General features: G+C 34.3%; 1 protein-coding gene across 1 annotated transcript; it reads right to left on the bottom strand.

The window, feature by feature from the left end:
• Nucleotides 1–717: 717 nt before the first annotated feature.
• Nucleotides 718–15,505, bottom strand: LOC148193660 (uncharacterized). Its single transcript, XM_088099479.1, is given in 14 exon segments — nt 718–1,306; nt 4,452–4,845; nt 5,493–5,567; nt 5,643–5,898; nt 6,008–6,377; nt 6,445–6,715; nt 7,180–7,253; nt 7,937–8,546; nt 8,636–9,166; nt 9,558–10,096; nt 10,433–11,206; nt 11,209–12,695; nt 12,697–13,211; nt 15,108–15,505. Coding segments are annotated over 13 exon segments (6,153 nt in total). The 5' UTR covers nt 13,179–13,211; nt 15,108–15,505; the 3' UTR covers nt 718–1,016.
• Between the last annotated feature and the right edge of the window lie 3,317 nt (nt 15,506–18,822).

The following is an 18,822-nucleotide window of genomic DNA, read 5'->3' as shown; positions in this document are numbered from 1 at the left end:
TTAATATTCTTAATGAGAATCTTTATTAATTTAATTAAGGTACATTGTCCAAGTTTTATGGAAACAATAACGTGCCGAAAACTTTATATATATCAAATAAGCTTGAAATTTTTTTCATACTTTTTAAGAATGTATACATGATGCTTCTTTTAGATTGATTAAAGTTTCATCTATTTTGATTCAATAAATATAAATCTTTTCCAAATCAATTGGTAAATTTTATTTTTCTTATTCTCAATAATTAATTTGAAATAAGTGAAATTTTTTTAATAATTTATGACGTTACACTTGTTATAAATCTTATTTTTCTTTTATTATTGTTTTGAGTTTGCTTATTCTTGGTTGGACTCTTGATTCAGCAGGTTCTCAGGCTTTTTCTTCCTACACCTACATTTATTCTACCTGCACCCTATAGAATTTGGTGAAATATAAGTTTTATCCTCTCATTCTTCCTCTATACAGAGTCTCCTGTGTCCAGTCCCTATATCCAGCGGCGGCGAGTTAGGCGGCGAGTTAGGCGGCGAGTTAGGCGGCGAGGTCGCTGTCGAAGATGGCGGTGTTGGTGGCGATGAGGGAGGAAATAGAAGTGGAAACGAAAACCACTCTTGCGACGGCTGAAATAAAGTATTACAAAAGGACAACGATACAATTGGAAGTCCCTACAGAGAAGACATAAGACACTCATTGAAGAAAGGAAAAAAAATGGTTTCTGTAATTTTGAAGAAAAAATGAGATGTATTTGATCACTGAGTTACATAAAAGAACAAATAGTTTTTTCATTTATCACAACACTTATTTTGTCTGTTTTACGAAGAACAACCTCTTACACAACAAATAAGATAGCAAAATAGAACAATCGAAATTTGGAAAGTGAACTGAAACTATATGATGAGTGGTATTGGCTGATGGGTAGGGTGCACATTAAGTTAATTTAGGACCAAGCTACCTTATTGAAGCATAAACCACTAGAAAAAACATAAGACATTAACCTTAATAATAATGAACAACGAAAACCCTCACGAGCGATTTGTAGCAGCCATGCGATTGAGCTCATATTCACTACACAGAACTGACCATTTATGAGCCACCTCCAACATTTGAGATTCGTCTTTCCTCGCATTTTCAAGCTCTGTTTTGTATTCTACAGTTTCCGCAATGCATTTATTTTTTTCCTCCTCCAGAGATGATAAGGCAACCTCACAAACTCTTATTTCTTCCTTCAACCTAATGATTTTTTGCTTCAAAACTACTTCCTTCCGTTGAACTTCATCATAGAAATTCTTTTTAATGGTCACCTCATCTGCACTATTAAGTATTATTGGTTAAATAGATTACTGTTTTCAAATACTGAATGTTTTGAGATGATTCACTGTGATATCTAGGGTCCTTATTCTATTTCTTCTGTTCATGGACATAAATACTTTTTTACTATTGTTGATGATTATAGGGGACATACATGGATTTTTTTGATGAACAATAAGGGCCAAACTAGAGACTTATTACAGAATTTTATTATCAAGATTAAGAATCAGTTTGGTAAAATTATTAAGACTGTTAGAACTGATAACGGACCTGAATTCAACTGTGTCAACTTCTATAACTTACATGGTATTAGTCATCAAACTAGTTGTGTTGAGACCCCTGAGCAGAATTCAGTTGTTGAACGTAAGCACCAACACATTTTAAATGTCACCCGTAGCCTTATGTTCCAATCCAGTATACCTAATGCCTATTGGTCTTATGCTGTTAGCCATGCTGTATACCTAATAAACAGATTGCCTACTCCCATTCTTAACAACAAAACCCCTCATGATCGCATCTACGATGTTCCCCCCACTTATTTAGATTTAAAAACTTTTGGATGCCTCTGTTTTGCTTCCACCCTTGCAGCTGGCCGGAGCAAACTTGATCCAAGAGCAAGGAAAGGAATTTTCCTTGGATACAAAAGTGGAGTCAAGGGTTATATTGTCCTTGACATCAATACTAGAGAGCTGTTTATAAGTAGGAACGTTATTTTTTATGAAGATGTTTTTCCTTGGAAGGATCAGCAGAACAACATAAGAGTGGATGGTGAAGAAGTTGACAGAATTGCCTTTCTTAATGATTCCTTAGGCAATTCTACCTCTAATAATTATGAAAGGTTTGCAGAAGAAGAAATACAGCATGACATTGTCGAAGAGAATAGCATTGATAATGAGATTGATAACGATGAAGGGGATCACGGATACAGGAGATCTGACAGGATCAGAAAACCTCCAAGATATCTAGATGACTACATCCACCAGGTTAATCAATCCTTGTCTATGGAAAATAAGTTTACAACCCCTTACCCCATTTCTAATCTATTATGTTGTGATTCCCTGACAGAAAAGCATTCAAGATATACCATGGCTATCACTGCTAACAGTGAGCCCCACTCTTACAATGAGGCCAAAGATGTAAGTGAATGGGCAGAGGCAATGCACCAGGAAATAAAAGCCTTGCAGGATAACAACACGTGGTTTCTCACACAGCTTCCTCAAGGGAAAACTGCCATTGGGTGCAGATGGGTATACAAGATTAAATACAGGGCTGATGGCACCATAGAAAGGTACAAGGCCCGTCTAGTTGCTAAGGGCTACACCCAGCAAGAAGGGATAGATTATTTAGACACCTTCTCTCCCGTTGCCAAGCTAACTACCGTTAGACTACTAATTGCGCTGGCAGCTTCTAAAAACTGGTTTTTACATCAACTGGATGTGAATAATGCCTTCCTTCATGGAGACTTAAATGAGGAAGTCTACATGGAGCCACCTCCTGGTCTTAATATTCAAAAGGAAGGCCAAGTCTGCAAACTCACTAAGTCATTATATGGCCTAAAGCAAGCTAGTAGACAATGGTTTGAAAAGTTGTCCACTTTTCTTACCTCTGTTAGCTATATACAGTCAAAGAGTGATCATTCTCTCTTCATCAAAGGGACACCTACTGGTTTCACAGCCCTACTTGTTTATGTTGATGACATCATACTAGCAGGGAATTCTATGACAGAAATTAATCACATAAAGAGCCTTTTGCATAACCGGTTCCAAGTAAAAGATCTAGGAGAACTCAAATATTTCCTAGGATTGGAGGTGGCAAGGTCCCAGAAAGGAATTCATTTGTCTCAAAGAAAATATGCCTTAGACATACTTGAGGAGACAGGAATGCAGAGTTGCAAGCCCTGTTCAACCCCTTTTTTGAGTGACACGAGCACCCTATACAAAACTGATAGCTATTTGAAAGATCCAACCTCATACCGAAGATTAATAGGGAAGTTGCTCTATCTCACTAACACTAGACCTGATTTGTGTTTCTCTATTAATTTATTGAGTCAATTTATGCAATCTCCAACTTACTACCATTATCGGGCTATTCAACATGTTCTTAGGTACATTAAGTCTAAACCCTCAGAAGGACTATTATTCCCAGCTGATTCTCCCATACAGCTAAAGGCCTTCAGTGATTCAGATTGGGCAACCTGCCCCACCAGTAGGAGGTCCACTACAGGTTTTTGCGTCTTCCTCGGGTCATCACTCATCTCTTGGAAATCAAAAAAACAGAGCACTGTTTCCAGATCCTCCACTGAGGCTGAATATCGTGCTTTGGCAGCCACTACTTGTGAGCTACAATGGATACACTATCTCTTAGAGGACTTACAGATCAAGGAAGCTGGGATCCCAGCCCTATACTGTGACAACAAATCTGCCCGACATATAGCCCATAATCAGAGTTTTCACGAAAGAACCAAGCATATAGAGCTTGACTGCCATGTTGTTCGTGAAAAGGTGCAAGCTAATCTTTTACATCTTCTCCCCATTCGCTCAGATGAACAACTAGCAGACATATTTACCAAGTTTCCTCACCGTGTTCGGTTCAAATCTATTGTTCCCAAGCTTGGACTGGCAACTATACACCATCCAGCTTGAGGGGAGGCTATTAAGTATTATTGGTTAAATAGATTACTGTTTTCAAATACAGTAATCAAGTTAGGTTACGTGTTAGGTTAGCTTTCTGTTTTCAGTTATTTTCCCTTCCCCTTCGTAACTCTATAAATAGAGTTTTCCCCTTAACATTCAACTCTGTAAGAACGTACAATACTCAAGCAATAATATTAGACATTCTTTTCTTCTAAAGAGCTAACAGAGATCTCTTTCACTAACCTTTAAATCGTGCCTTTCCTCTTCTTCTTTTCGGTCTTCTCTCCCATCGTCTCCGGTGAAGACAGCTGCTTGCTCCGACGACCGGTTTCCATGGAAGCCCTAGAACCTTCCTTTCCATTCACGAGATGCGTCCCACGTTGCCAGCCACCTACCATCTGATTGCGAGGGATCTTCTAACGCAAGTGAGTTTTGCGTTTTGGTATTAGTGGGTGCGTTTTGGGTTGAAGCCATTGGGCTCGCTCTTTACAAGTCTGGCCCATTCTCTTTATGCACGAGCTTCAAGTTCTGCCAACTTGTCAGTGGTGGCAAAGCCTTGCTTAAAGGAGAATAGAATGCTTGGCAAGTGTCGGTGCATAGTGTCTATAATATGTTTGAGTCCATCTGATACTTTGACATCTTTGAAAGGAAGGTTGGACAGGAAATTAAGAGCAAACAAAAGACGAAGGCTGTTAGTCTCAGAGCTAACTATATCCTTCAGAGACATCTTCAGATACTTTTCTAACTCAGCAAGGGTCTTTCCAACTAGCTTATCTTCACCCTCTTTCCCCACAACAATTGGTGCAAATAAACTCGTGATATCATTGGCCTCAAAGTCTTGAATGATTTTAGGATGGCCTTCACTTTCTTTAGCAATGCGTACCTCAATTTGACTGCTCTTAATTTCCCTCTGGGAGGAATAAGAAGAAAATATAACAGAAAAGACGTTAGCTTCAAGCTACAATAGTTGCAAAGCATTGAGTTTCTTAACACCAATTTGGACGACTCATATAAGTGCAAGTAAAAGTTAAAATGTGATCTTTTTTTTCTTCGAGGGAAATATTAAGGAGATATTATATAAATGTGAACTTAGTCTAACCTACATAAAGTATTAACACTACTTTCAACTCAAATCTCAACACAATAAATTTATAAATCTTTTTTCTTATATGATGTTTATTATTTCCATCCCATGTAGGACTTTAGTCTTATACTTTAGACCTTGAGAATGGTAACATCATTTTTATTCTGACCAAATATGTTGGAAATGTGAATTGCATAAAATAAACTTACATGTGAATGTGATTTACGTTGTAAAGTAACTGTTGGATCCAACTTAGAGGTGCCGGATTCGGAACGAATTGATGAAGCTGCCATATTGGTGTTCTTTGCGATGGTTTCCTCTACAGCAACTTGATCAATACTCTGCGCAAGAACGAATGATATGTAGCTTTGGTGTAATAAGTTGCAGACTTGACTTCTGACCTATACTAGCAGGGTTAAGTGCACATGCATATTAATTTAAAATAATTTATGGTATTTTTGTTTGCCATTTACCTTAGGAATTTCAGCAAGTGGTTTTTTCCGCTCCATCAAACACGGTTCACTAGTCTGCTGTGTGTCCACCAATGCCTTAACAAAGTAATAAAAAGGTGTAAAATAACAATAGTCTCATCCAATACTCATAAAAAGATTTATTAGACTCACATTTGAGGGTGTTGGCTTTTCAACTGTTTGCGAGTTTGTTAATGATGTTGTTATTCTTGGTATTTCTGAAGTGGAAACTTCTGCAACAAATTCCTGCTCTAGTTCTTCATTTCTCGGAGCCACAATGTGGTCAATAGAAACAACACGTATTTCACCTTCTTCATCAACCAAGTCAGAACCTTCTTCCAAGCGAATCTTAGGCCCATCACCTTCTTCAACAGCCTGGGAATCTCGTACCATGTCCCCACTACTACACCTGTGTAACAAACTTAAATTGCTTGCCAGAGAACAAAAAAACTCAAACTGATGCTATCAATCTTGTAAAAATTCACCAAACGTATACTCATCTAACAAAATAGTCATACCTCATAGAATTGTCATATATTTGTCTCTTAGCAATGTCCTCTTCCAGCTTAGGATCCCTCGCCACAACACGTTGACGCATTTCCTCTACCCACGAACTCTCAAATCCAACTTCAATAGCTTCTTCACATAGTTTATGGAACTCTTTTTCTCTCTGAGGAATAACACTATGGACCCTTTCCTTCTGCAGGAACAACAACATATCTGCCAAAATTTTCAACCTCCAAGCTTGAAAGCGCTCACTAAACTTCTTGGAAGCATTCCAGAGATGAGGATATGTTGTTATTCCCTCCACCAGAAGAGAAATCTGTGCATCATCCAGATCAACAAAATGTTTATATGCTCCCAATCTTGTACGGATATCTGCAGAAGCTGTAAAATGTTTGAGAAGGTGATATGGAAATATAGGATGGAAACGAGAAAATAAGAAATTAGAAACCTGAAGAAATGTCAATATTGTTGTTAGGAACAACATCTATTCCTTCTTGTTTATGTAAAAGGTTCAACCCTTCTTGTACTTGGATTCCTTGGCTTGCCACTGTTCCTGCCTTGCCTTCATTCAATTTATCATCTTGTTCAACTACCTTGGAATCTAGCGCAAGTTTGTCCTCACCACCAGACTCAACGTGAGTTGCAACGCCACCTTCAATGCCAATGTCTTCAACTAAAGGGCCCTCTTTAATGCTCTCATTTCCTACATCCCCAATCTCCTGTGTATTACAAATTGAAAAAATACGATTGAGTGGTTCTAAAGTTTGAAAGGAGCCATATTACTATTACTATTGCTTCTTCAAGTGCATATTGGTATGGAAAACCTCCTTCCCTCTTTCATTCCTCATACACCAACTTTCTTTTGAAATATTGCACAAGCAAGTTAGGAGTTAGTCTTTATATTACAAAATCAAGGGACAATAACAATTTTCTTTGTTCATTCCTTAGTTTTAAGTAGTATATACAAACCATTCATTTCCTGTTAAATTACTTTTGTTGATCTACCAAAGATGATTTACTTTAAGAATTTTAATGGTACATTAATTTTAATGGATTACATTGATTTGTTTTAATAAAAAGGAGATCAAATTTGTACGTTAAATTGAAAAATGTTATTCTAATAATGAGACAGAATAGGCTATTAAATTTTTTTATTTATATTCATAGATTGGTTGGTTCTGACCTGTGAATATTCTTGATATATGTCTGATAGGATGTCATCAAATGTCCAACTACCAAGTTCAGTGTATATGAAATCTGTACAAAGATATATAAGGGAATTAACGTGAAAATAAAAAACATAACAAAAGGGAATACACCTCAACTTTCCATGATAGATCATTATTACAATTAAAAATCAAATAAAGAAATAAAAAGTTTGATTATAGGAATTTTTTTTACACCCATCAAAATAAAGTGGCGACTCTACGTCTTAAGGATAGTACCCTTTACAACAGTGTTTTCATAACTAAAATTCCTAGAACCTAAAATTAAAAGTCTTGCACCAAAAATTATGTTAATGTTCTTATTTTAAAAAACTCTGGTGAGTACTCGGTTGGGAATTTCAAACCGTCCTCTGAGTGAAATAATGAATTTGTAAATATATATATTTTCTTTAGGTAAAACTGTTTACAAATTAAGGGACGAATTGTCTCAAACCATGTCAATATACTTATAGAAGACTTATTTCAAATGTGATCATATTTTGTGAACGAATTAGCAACTTTAGTTGTGGATTGTGTAGTTAGAATCAACGGATTCAAAACATTTAGTTGATATACAATTATTTAATATTTCTTCATATCATAAAAAAAATTAAACATTAATAAACTGTAACAGTACACTAGGATAGATTAACTAAATTGTAATAGATTAATAGGAGAGTTACCTCATTTCCATACTGTGATAGTTTAAATTTGAAGACTTTATATGGTATTTACCTTTGTGAGGAAAATCTTCAAGGAGCTTTCGAAGAGAAGTTGTTGAAGTCAAAGAGAGTTTTGGACATTTGTAGACAATGCAATTCTTTACATTATGCAATTCAATCTCTTGACTGAAGTTTTCCAGATGCGTAAATATTAAAAGTTTGAGTCTTGGAAGCTCAACTTTAATCTTTCCTTGTTTACATCCAACAAGCTCTTCCAGTTCATTGGCTCCATTTATGGCCAGAAGATGAAGATTGGGAAGGTCATTAGAAGCAGATACAGAGAATAATCTTTTCAACTTGTGACAATGATCAACCTGCAATGCTTCTAGTTTTGGGAAGCATGGTTGAGGAGAAAGAATATTAGACAAATTTCTATCCCCTTCAATTATTTCTCTTAATTCTTTGCATTTCCATGTCTTCAAAAGCTTCAACTCTGGTAAGAATCTTACAACAGACTTTGGAAAGATTACTTCCAACTTTTCACATTTCCTTATTTCTAATGTGGTAAGATGTTGGGGAGTAAGTGAATTGTTGGGACCCACCCAAAAAATACGTTCTGCATCAGAATCCATTATGTTTATAGTTTGCAAAGTGGGGAGATGGTTCTGAATCCCTTTCGGATCCTGTAGGACATTAAGAGCAAATGTAAAAACATAAACGAAAAAAGAAAAATTAATTAATAATCATAAAAAGAAAAAAAAGACAAGACTACCTTCGTACTTGTGATAATAGCCTCTCTTGAACCATAAAATGGATACAAACATTCGTAACAATTAAAGTCCTTCAAAGATGGCCACGTCACAGTGAGAGTGTGGGTAGAACAAATGCTAACGAAGTTTCGTAGATAACGAAGAGAGAGTATTTCCAATGCTGAGAATTGAATATGAATCTCCTTATAATCCTTATTAGCTACGTCATATTGCCCAAAAATATATTTCAATTCGAAACAGTTATACACTGAGAGCTGTTTTAAGTTGGGAAAGATAGCTTTCATATTCTCTTTGCCATATTCATCATCAGTGTCTATAATGTACTCAAGTCCACCACAATGCTCAATACTCAAAGTTTCCAACATCATGAATGATGAAGCAATGGACAGTTTAAAAAGGTACTTTGCCATATCAAAGCCTGTCAGTTCAATCTCTCTAATATTGTGTGTCATAATAATCAAGTTCAAACCATGTGGTTGTTTTGAAAGACATTCAACACTTTCAACCGGCGGATCAAAATCTGAGTTCGATATCTGCAATTTATACACCAAAATACTTCTTAAACCAAACTAAATATTATTTTAACTCTGATTATTAACGTATTCCATTTCTATCGTATTGTTCGTATAGATAAAAGTTTAAGCCATGTCTATAATTATTTAGATTCACTTGTTTCTTCGCAAAAATAATTGCTCTCTGTTTAGTCTATTAAAAAAATAATTTTCCAAAGTTAATCTATCTCAATACTTACATATTAAAAATTTATGTTGCAGCTATTGATATGAACTCAGGTCACTAGTAAGTGGCAGGGCATGTAAGACCATTTATTACTTTTTACACAACATCATCTTGAAATTCAAATATTTAGATTAATTTTTGTAAATTCACAAAGATAGAAACAATGTAAATGATGGTTTTTCATACCTTGAATGCAATAGAATTCCTTTTTGTAGCTTCTGAAGCATCGCTTGAACAATTTATGTTGAAAAACCCAACATATCTCCCAATATCCAATGATAGTGTTCTTAAAGATGGACATATCACATCATAACTACCAACAATACGACGAAGTTCAAGTACTTGTAAAGCAGGAAGCTCAATTTGAGTATTATTTCGACTAGAGAAGTCTTTCAAATCAGCAGCCTCTTTATTTGTTATATCATTCAATTCTCCAACAAAAGAAACAGGGAATATACCCTCCAATAACTCACAATCACGGATATGTAGCTTTTTCAAACTTTGGAAGATTGAAATATCACTCTGACAATCAGGCTCAACCTCAACAATGCTTTCCTCCTGATTTTTATTGACCCTTTCGTGAGTTACTATATCCGTCAAACTTTTGCAGTCTTTTATGAACAATTCTTCCAAAGAAGTTAGGGTCTTAGCTATAGATGTTGTAAAAATTGAGCCTAACTTCCCACAACGTTTTATCTTAAGGCCTCGAGGGCTGGATAGAGTTCCTGAAAAGCAATTATAAATTAAAAAAATATTGGTTTCTAGGAACTAAAATAATAGTATAAGACAGTTTCCTTAAAATAATTTTAAATTTGACAAACAACTTCACATGCAAATATAATTGTCTATAATTTTAAATGAGACCAATTTTGCTTGTAGTGTATTAATAAGTAATTGATTTAAGTAAACGTAGATCAGTAGTGTCTCGAGTTTGAACCTTACTAACGGAAAATAACATCGCAATGAAACAATATATAAGTTCGAAGCTACATGTGTCACCATTTTTAACTAAGGAATACCATGTAATGTAACTATAATTATTTGATGAAACAATATATAACCTTCCTTTATTAGTTTATCACGGTCTGTTGATGGAACAATATCTCCAATTATTTGATCTAGCTTGTCACATTCTTCTATCATGAGCACTTTCAATTGACCTAACCCTCCAACAATGTTGGCTGGGAATATATGTTTTAATTCTCGACAGCTATTTATCTGTACATCCTGCAGATTTTGGAAAATTTGTACAGGATGCCCTGTGGTGAATTCATCTTCACCTTCCTCCGTTTTGTCATCATCTGCTAATATATACTTCAGTTCATCACATCTTGATATTTTTAATATTTTCAATTTTACCAAACTTCGAGCAACAACATACGTGAAGAGAGATGTCAGTCGTGGACAATCACTTAAATACAGCTTCTCTAAGTTCTCAAAAGATCCATTGGCAGGAAGAAAACAATGCCATATAACTCTTAGATTTCTCATGTTCTCAATTCCAAGCGTATGCAACTTGGAGAAGAGAGTTACCACCTCACTCGAGTGACTACGAGTGTCAATCAAACATTCTAACTCTTCAGAATTATGTATCTCCAACTTATTCAACTCATCCAAACCTCCTCCTTCAATTTGAAATATATCAGGGATGATATTTTTTGCACCTCCATGAATAGTTCCCACAAATAGATCCTTTGCTCTTTTTGCCAAACCCTTTATTACCTCATTTGATATGTCAAAATGGTTAAGTAATAAAGTTCTGCCATCAATGTAAATATCTCTAACATCAAAATCCTCAAAACTATAAGATCCTAATACAATTCCATACCTTTGCTAAACGTCTTAAAGAATTCAATATTGTCTTCACTGTCAGCATCCCACCATTGTCCTTCAATTTCAATGATGTACAACTCTTCCAAAAGCGGGATTCTCTTCATCACTTCAAAATTCTTCAATTTAATGTCACATCCTTTCAACTCCAACAATTTTAGTGTAATTGCAACATCGGTTTGTAATTCAGGAAATGAAGGCAGTAAACAATTATATAACGAGAGACTTTGAAGATTCTTCATACCGCCAAAAAATGAGAAGTCGCTCAATTCATAATTCTCAATGAATAGACAACGAAGATTTGTTAATGTTTCGAAAGATATTGTTGACAATGGTGTTCTTCCATCCTCATCGTTTTGAAGAATCAAAACTTTGAGCATTCCCATTCTTTTGAAAATTCCATCAAATTCTTTCATCTTTGTCTCTAAGTATAAAAACTCAAGATTGGAGCAATCCAAATCATTTGGAAATTTCACACACCATAGATATCTTACAGAATTTTGTTCCACTCTAACATCTTTCTCCACTTCACACTTCATCATCTTATTCTCATCTTTTGCTATTATGTGGGCCACATCACGAACTATGTCATGCATTTTGACACGTTCATGATCTGCATCCAACAATAAACAACAACTAACAAGCTTAATTTTAGCTGCAATCACTTCACTCCTTGCCTCTTCATATGAGTCAACTTCTCCAACTACACCTAATCCTATTGCACATCTTGTTAAATTTTCAATTTGAATTTCAAAATCTTCAGGAAACACAGAGCACAACAGGAAAAGTGATTTAGCTTCTTTAGTATCTAAATTATCATAGCTCAACTGCAGGCACTTGTAGGGATCAGTCAAACCTCTTTCAATATTTATTGGCTTAGAATGTCTCAATTTATTCAATGCAACCCTCCATACCGTCTCAGTTTTTCCCTTCAAACTACAAGCAACAGCTGCAATGGCAACCGGCAATCCTTTACATTCATTGGAAATTAATCTTCCTATTTCCTTTAAGGTATCAGAGGTGGCTTCTGTTATAAGTGCTTTATTTTGGAAAAGAGTCCATGCTTCTTCATCCGTTAAAATTGGCAAGTAAATCTTTCTTTGACAGTCCATTAAAGTACAAACTGCTTCTGATCTACTGGTAATGAGAATCTTGCATCCTTTATGGTGTTCAGAAGAAGGAATCCCAATACGACCAAAGTCAAGGTTTTCCCACACATCATCGAGAATTATAAAAATATTTTTCTCTTGAGTTAATCTTGAGCACAATCTTTGGGCTCTCTGCATTTCTTCCGTTTCTGGAAATTCAAATTGCAGTGAACTTGCTATTTTTTCTTGAATCCTCCGAACTTCCACGGTACTAGAAACAGGTACAAAAAGAACTTTTTCAAAAAGATGCTCTGCTTCTACTAATTTCCTAACCTCCATTGCTAATGTGGTTTTACCACAACCTCCCATCCCATACAACCCAATCATGGAAACATCCTTATTTTTCATAAGCATATTGTCTGCTCTCAAAATTCATGCCTTTTTCTAAAAGCATATGAAGGGTGTTTGAAGGAAGCGTAGCGATGCGGTCAAATGGCACATATTTTCTGCCCTCTTCAATGACCTTTTCGAGGTGCATAGTTTTGTTTGCTAACTTTTTTCCAACATGATATCGCCAAATCCAATTTGGGCAGTGCCCAAAGCAACAATGTTTTTGTGTTCTTGCCTCTTCCAGCAACTGATTGGCATTGTGTACATCATTGATAGCATCTTCCAGCCACTTGTCCACAACTTCACTGGGCTTTCTCGCTTGTTTCTTGTTGTGCGTAACAAATTTTTGGACACTATCTTTCGTTATAATCAAATTGCTCTCTTCTTCTTCAAGCCTTTTGACGAAATTTTTAAAGCAACAAGGATAACGTAATTGATTTAATGCTCCACACACTAAATCTCTTGAAACAGAAGATGCAAAACCAAAGAGACACTCCATCAATTTATTCCAACATATACAACTTTCTTAAACCTGAACAAGTAAAGATAAACGCATTTGTAAGTCTTGCAATTATATTTACATGAATTAGATAATAAAAAGATTTTAAAATAATTTATTTCATCTTTCAGTACGTAAAAAAGCGTAATAATTAAATTTAATGTTTTCTATCCTAAATAGTCAATTATGGATACACAATAAAAAAAATCTAATAACTTTAATCATTGCTTAAAATTTTTAGGTTTGATTAGAGTTTTTAAATTTATTTTTCGTCACTTTGATAATTTTGTGGAACATTTTTTTCTTAAAATAACGTTTTATAAATGTTTTAACCTCCCACCATTAAAACATAAATCATGTTCAAACATACAAGTATGTAGATGAGAAGATGTGTTAAATAAAAAAAGAAAAGTGTACCAGTACAAAATATATTTAACCAAAGCTTAAACTAAAACATGCGTTGTGTACAAAATTAACATTATACTTTTTTTTTGTAAGTTTAATTTTTCTATATTTATTTAAATTTATATCCACATTTTTAGATTATATCAATTTTAGATAAAATGTAAAAATAGAAAAAGAATAAAAATACATAATTCCTTAAAATGTTAATTGTGACAGAGGATCTGGGAATTAAGTTATTATATGCATGATCCGATTGGTTACTTTATAAACAATTCGTTATGCAAAACTATACTTTCAAGTCTTCACCTTCTGTTACTTGTATTAATTCATTATAATGAAATATATTAATTTACCGTTTTCCTCACTTAAATAGTTAAGATCAAGTTTATCGTATACCCTCTCTTCAAAAAAATTCCGTTAATATAAGACACTTTGCTTTCTTATCTATAATTTAATTTTCAACACAAAATCTTCACTTTAATTCTTTATTTTCTTTAAGACTAAATTAATTTTTTTCAACAATTTTTTGCATCTATTTGGAAATTTTGAGTGAGGTGCCATGTGTATCATAATTTATCCGAACTTCTATTATAAGGAAATGTAACTTATCTAAGAGGCCAATTATAAGACTAGTTAATTATTGACAAAGGGATTAAATAAAACTATCAAGAATCTTATGAGAAAGTCATGAAAATATCAACTCGTGGTACTGAATCAATTAGGAAAATACAAACTTCAATGATTACATAATATTAATTAGTTGAGTATGAGTTGTCTTTCCTTGTGAGATTAAGTGGTTCAAATGTATTAAGTCATATATATATATATATATATATATATATATATATATATATATATATATATATATATATGAAAGATTAAAAAGAGGAGTTCATCAAGCTTCTTTAGGACTTCCAAATACATAATTTCTTTTTGTTTTAATTTTAAGTTGGTATATCAAAACAGGTTGCTAGTCTATGTAATTTTCGGTGCATTTTTTTCAGTCTTCTATTGTCATCAGTTATCGTCGTAGTTTTCATCGATGACCACCAGACCGAGATCGTCTCTTCAAGCAACGATCACCCCTATTAGAATCAGAACGAGAAACATTTCCAAGCAACGTCACACACATCAATTATAGAGTGCTTCGAGGTGCGTGAATCCCACACACCATCGCCTAATCATCTGATCTTCTCTAGATGACTACCATCTGACTCGCTAAAGTAACCCCAATACGTTCCTTCCACGTGTCTTGTTTAGAGGTCATTTGGTGGACTCTTAGTCACAAAGAGATTCACTCTTTCTTGTGGATTGAAGGTTTTTCTATAGAACCTAGTTTTTTCCTTTAAAGACTATTGTTTTGTTTTCAAAAGCTGTTTTTAAAATGTCTACTAGACCTATCATTTTTAAAAATCCTACCAATACTATTGAAAAACTAAATGAAAAAAATTATAGCATTATTGAAATATAGTTCCTTAACCAAGGTCATCATGACCACCTTGACCAAGATGGAAAGCAACGTACCTCTTAAGAAGATTGAATAATGGAAGCAAGTTGATTTTCAATTGTGTGTCGTGTTGTGGCAATATGTGGAACCAAAGATTTTGGTTTCCCTTGGAACTTTTGAAATTTGTCACTTCTTTTCGAAGAAAGCTCAAAATATTTATGCAATGATATCCAATGTTTCTGGCTTCATAAATAGACTTGAATCCCTTAAACAAACTGACCATGATATGATATCCTTCATGACTGAAGCTTAGTCCGCAATTGAAGAAATAAAGATATTTTTGGAAGTAGTCTTTGGATTAAATAAAAAAGAAACTTGACAATTACTATATGATGATGATCCTTCGTTCTCTACATCTAGACTTTGATCATCTTAGAGATCAACTATTAACCCATCATGAGATCCTTTTCATGGAAAGTTTGACCACAAGTCTCTTTAGAGTTCTAACACCTCAAAGCAAGGAAGTTCATGAACCTATGGAACCGTCTGCTATGGTTGTCACACAAGGAAGAGAACGTGGAGGACAAGGACATATTTAATGCACATACTATAAAAAGATCGCTCCTAAGAAAATTGTTTCTCCTAGCATGACCGCCCATGTCTCTAAGGCAGAAATTGTCAACTCCAAATTCACTAATGAACAATAACAAGAGTATCTAATGTTAAAATCTAATAGCTTGGATCAAACATTCGAAACTCCATATACATCAACAATTTACATTTCCCAATTAATGGAAGGTCAAAATTCGTGGATAATTGACTCAGATGCTTTTGATCACATATTTGGTAATACTTCTTTGTTATCATATCTTTCTTTTCAAAAACAAACACATAGTTAAGACTACTCATAATGTAGTGCTTGGTGCAAATATTATTGCTCAACATTGGGAGATGTCATCTTAACTACATGTTTTCTTATTAACAAGATGTCATCCTTCTCTCTCAATAATAAGGATTGTCACCCCTATGTTGTGAGATTTATAAATGGTTTTGACGTGGTGGGAAGCGACGTTGCTGTCATAAGGTACCTTGTTAGTGTATGATAGTGTTGTCCTTTATTGTATGAAAATCAACTTGTTAGTGAAGTTATATGTGCCGGTTGGTAATAAGTGGTGTTTCGTCACTTTGGCCTGAATAGATTTTGTTGTTGTCTTGTTGTGGATTTAATCTGTTTAAATTGTTATCTTGTTCCTACATACTTTGAAGATGTGTGTGGGGTTGGGTATTTTTAATACTCGTTCTAACATGTGTGACATACTTCATGTCCTTGAATACCTCGGGTTGGGTGGTTATGTGTGAGTAGTGATTATGGTCAAGGGTAGTAACTGTGGGCAAGGTTGGAGTTGTGTTGAGAGTGGTCATAGTGATTGGAGTTAGAACCTCAAAATACCTTGAGTGTTACTCTTGTCAATGCGCAAGAGCAAAGAGTGATTGATGGTGAAGTTTGTAATATCTGGGGAATTTGAGGGTTCTCTGCGATGTAGTGGAAAGAGGTCTTTTGTGCCTGTGCATGGCAGTGGAAGAGGATGGGTGACGAAAAGAACGGTAATGGTTTTCCGTGAATATTGTTTTTCTTAGTGAGAGAGACACAGTATTGAATCAAACATGCAGTGTAGTGGTGGTTGTGATTCTTTAGAATGTCTTCCTGCCATATTTCGTTAATTCGGAGTTATACCTTTCCTCTTTCGAGGAGTAGAAAGGTAGTCATCTTTCTTCTTTCAATTATGTTAATTGCATATGATTTTGATAAAAGCTGCCAATGTTAAAAATGTTCATGTTCTACATATACGATGCATAATTGATAATGGGATGTGAAATAAAGATGATGTTTCTAATTTGGAAGTGGAGAGTGATAAAAGATTATTTACCTGATTTAACTAATACACAGAGAGAATGGAGAATTGGCGAGAAAGAAACAAGTGATCATCCATTATTTCAAAGAGATCTGAAACGTTAAGTTACTGCAAATACAAACATAAACACAAACACATTATCTACAACTTTCATTGAAAAGGAAACGTTTAAAATTTCAAATAAGAGCAGAACAGAAGTTAACTTTACACTGATCGATACCTTCAGAGAGATGAATGTAGTCCGATGCTTGAATCATGCAAGAGATAAGAATGAAAGCACACTCTAACACTACCAATTATTAATATTAATTCTGCGTGATCGAAGGAGACTATAAGTTTCATTTGTATGTCTTCGAGATGTCTTCATGGTTTATTTATTATTGTTGTGTGGTGGGTGCTATCAGAATTCAGAATTATTATTATTATTAATTCTGCATGATTGAGGCTGTAACTTCCACTTGTATGTCTTTGAAAAGTCTTGGTCGTTTATTTATTATTTTTTAGTGGTGGGTGCTATTACCGAGCTACCTACCGATTCAAATCTTGTAAACTTAATCTTTTTTTTTTGCAGAATTTGCGTGTTCGAAAAATTAATTTGCATCTAAAAAAGTTTTCTTAATTCACTAAATAACACACAACAATACGATTTGGTTATGTGGTTATATATAACCTTGTAAAGTCTGAGTATTTGGCTTTTTAAAGTTAAAAAAAGAGGTTTAATTAAGTTTTGAATTTATGATAAATTTAATAACTCTCAAATAATTTTTTTAAAATTTATTCAGTATTTAATAAAATTATATATTTTAAGTAAGTCTTTATAGTTTGATTTTGTTATTAATTATATATGTGATGTGGTAGCTAAATGGGTTATGTTGTTAAGTGGATGATGTAGATCTTCTTTGCTCCGTCTTTTATTGTTATTGTCATATATAACTTTATAATTTTATAATTTTATTTATTTTATTATTTTATTATTTTATTATTTTATATCTCATATTCCAGCGTTAATAAATCCTTAAACTTTCCTATAATTTTTTTACTAGAAAAATTTCTGATCACAAAAATTGATAAAGAAATTTCTAACAATGTCAAAGATCATCAACAACTGTCCACGTGTAAGTCAACCATGAGGAAATCATACAATGATGGTATCCGTGACATGATAGAACAGGTCAATTTCATTACTCACTTTTTCCATAATCTCCATGACCATTCCCCTCGTCCACATACAGTAACTATACTAATTACTGAGCATATACAACATTACTTCCTAAAGTTTGCTTCACATAAATTTCATCTTCCTTTATTAACATCATAAGGATCATTTCAAATCAAACAACAAGTACAAACAAACAACAAGTACAAACAAACAACAACGCAAAAATGATAAAGTTAATATTATAAAAGAATTAAATGTTGGAAGTCTCATATCGATTAAAGATAAAGCCAATTCATAGTATATAAGTGGGTGCAAACCTCACCTTACAAGTCGACTTTGTGGAGTTGAGTTAGGCTTAAAGTTCACTTCTAACATGATATCAGAGTCATGATTTAGGGCCTATCCTAGCGATATTTGTTGTTGTTGGGTATGTTGTTCCACCTCCTATCGGGTCGTTATCAGACCACCCATTAATGTCTAGTCCCACGCTCGAGATGTATATACCTCGATGTGAGGGACGTGTGTTGGAAGTCCTACATCGACTAAAGATAAGGCAAATTCATAGTATATAAGTGGGTGCAAACCTCACCTTACAAGCCGGTTTTGTGGGGTTCAGTTAGGCTTAAAGTCCACTTCTAACATCAAATCATGCAATTATAAAACATCATATAACATAATTCATTTCCAAACCAAATCAAACCTAAAAGCATACATTCTAGA

This window comes from Vigna umbellata, chromosome 9 (assembly GCF_029865625.1).
Source record: "Vigna umbellata cultivar VRB3 chromosome 9, Vumbellata_1.0, whole genome shotgun sequence".
Lineage (NCBI taxonomy): Eukaryota > Viridiplantae > Streptophyta > Magnoliopsida > Fabales > Fabaceae > Vigna > Vigna umbellata.
This window is presented reverse-complemented; position numbering and strand designations above follow the sequence as displayed.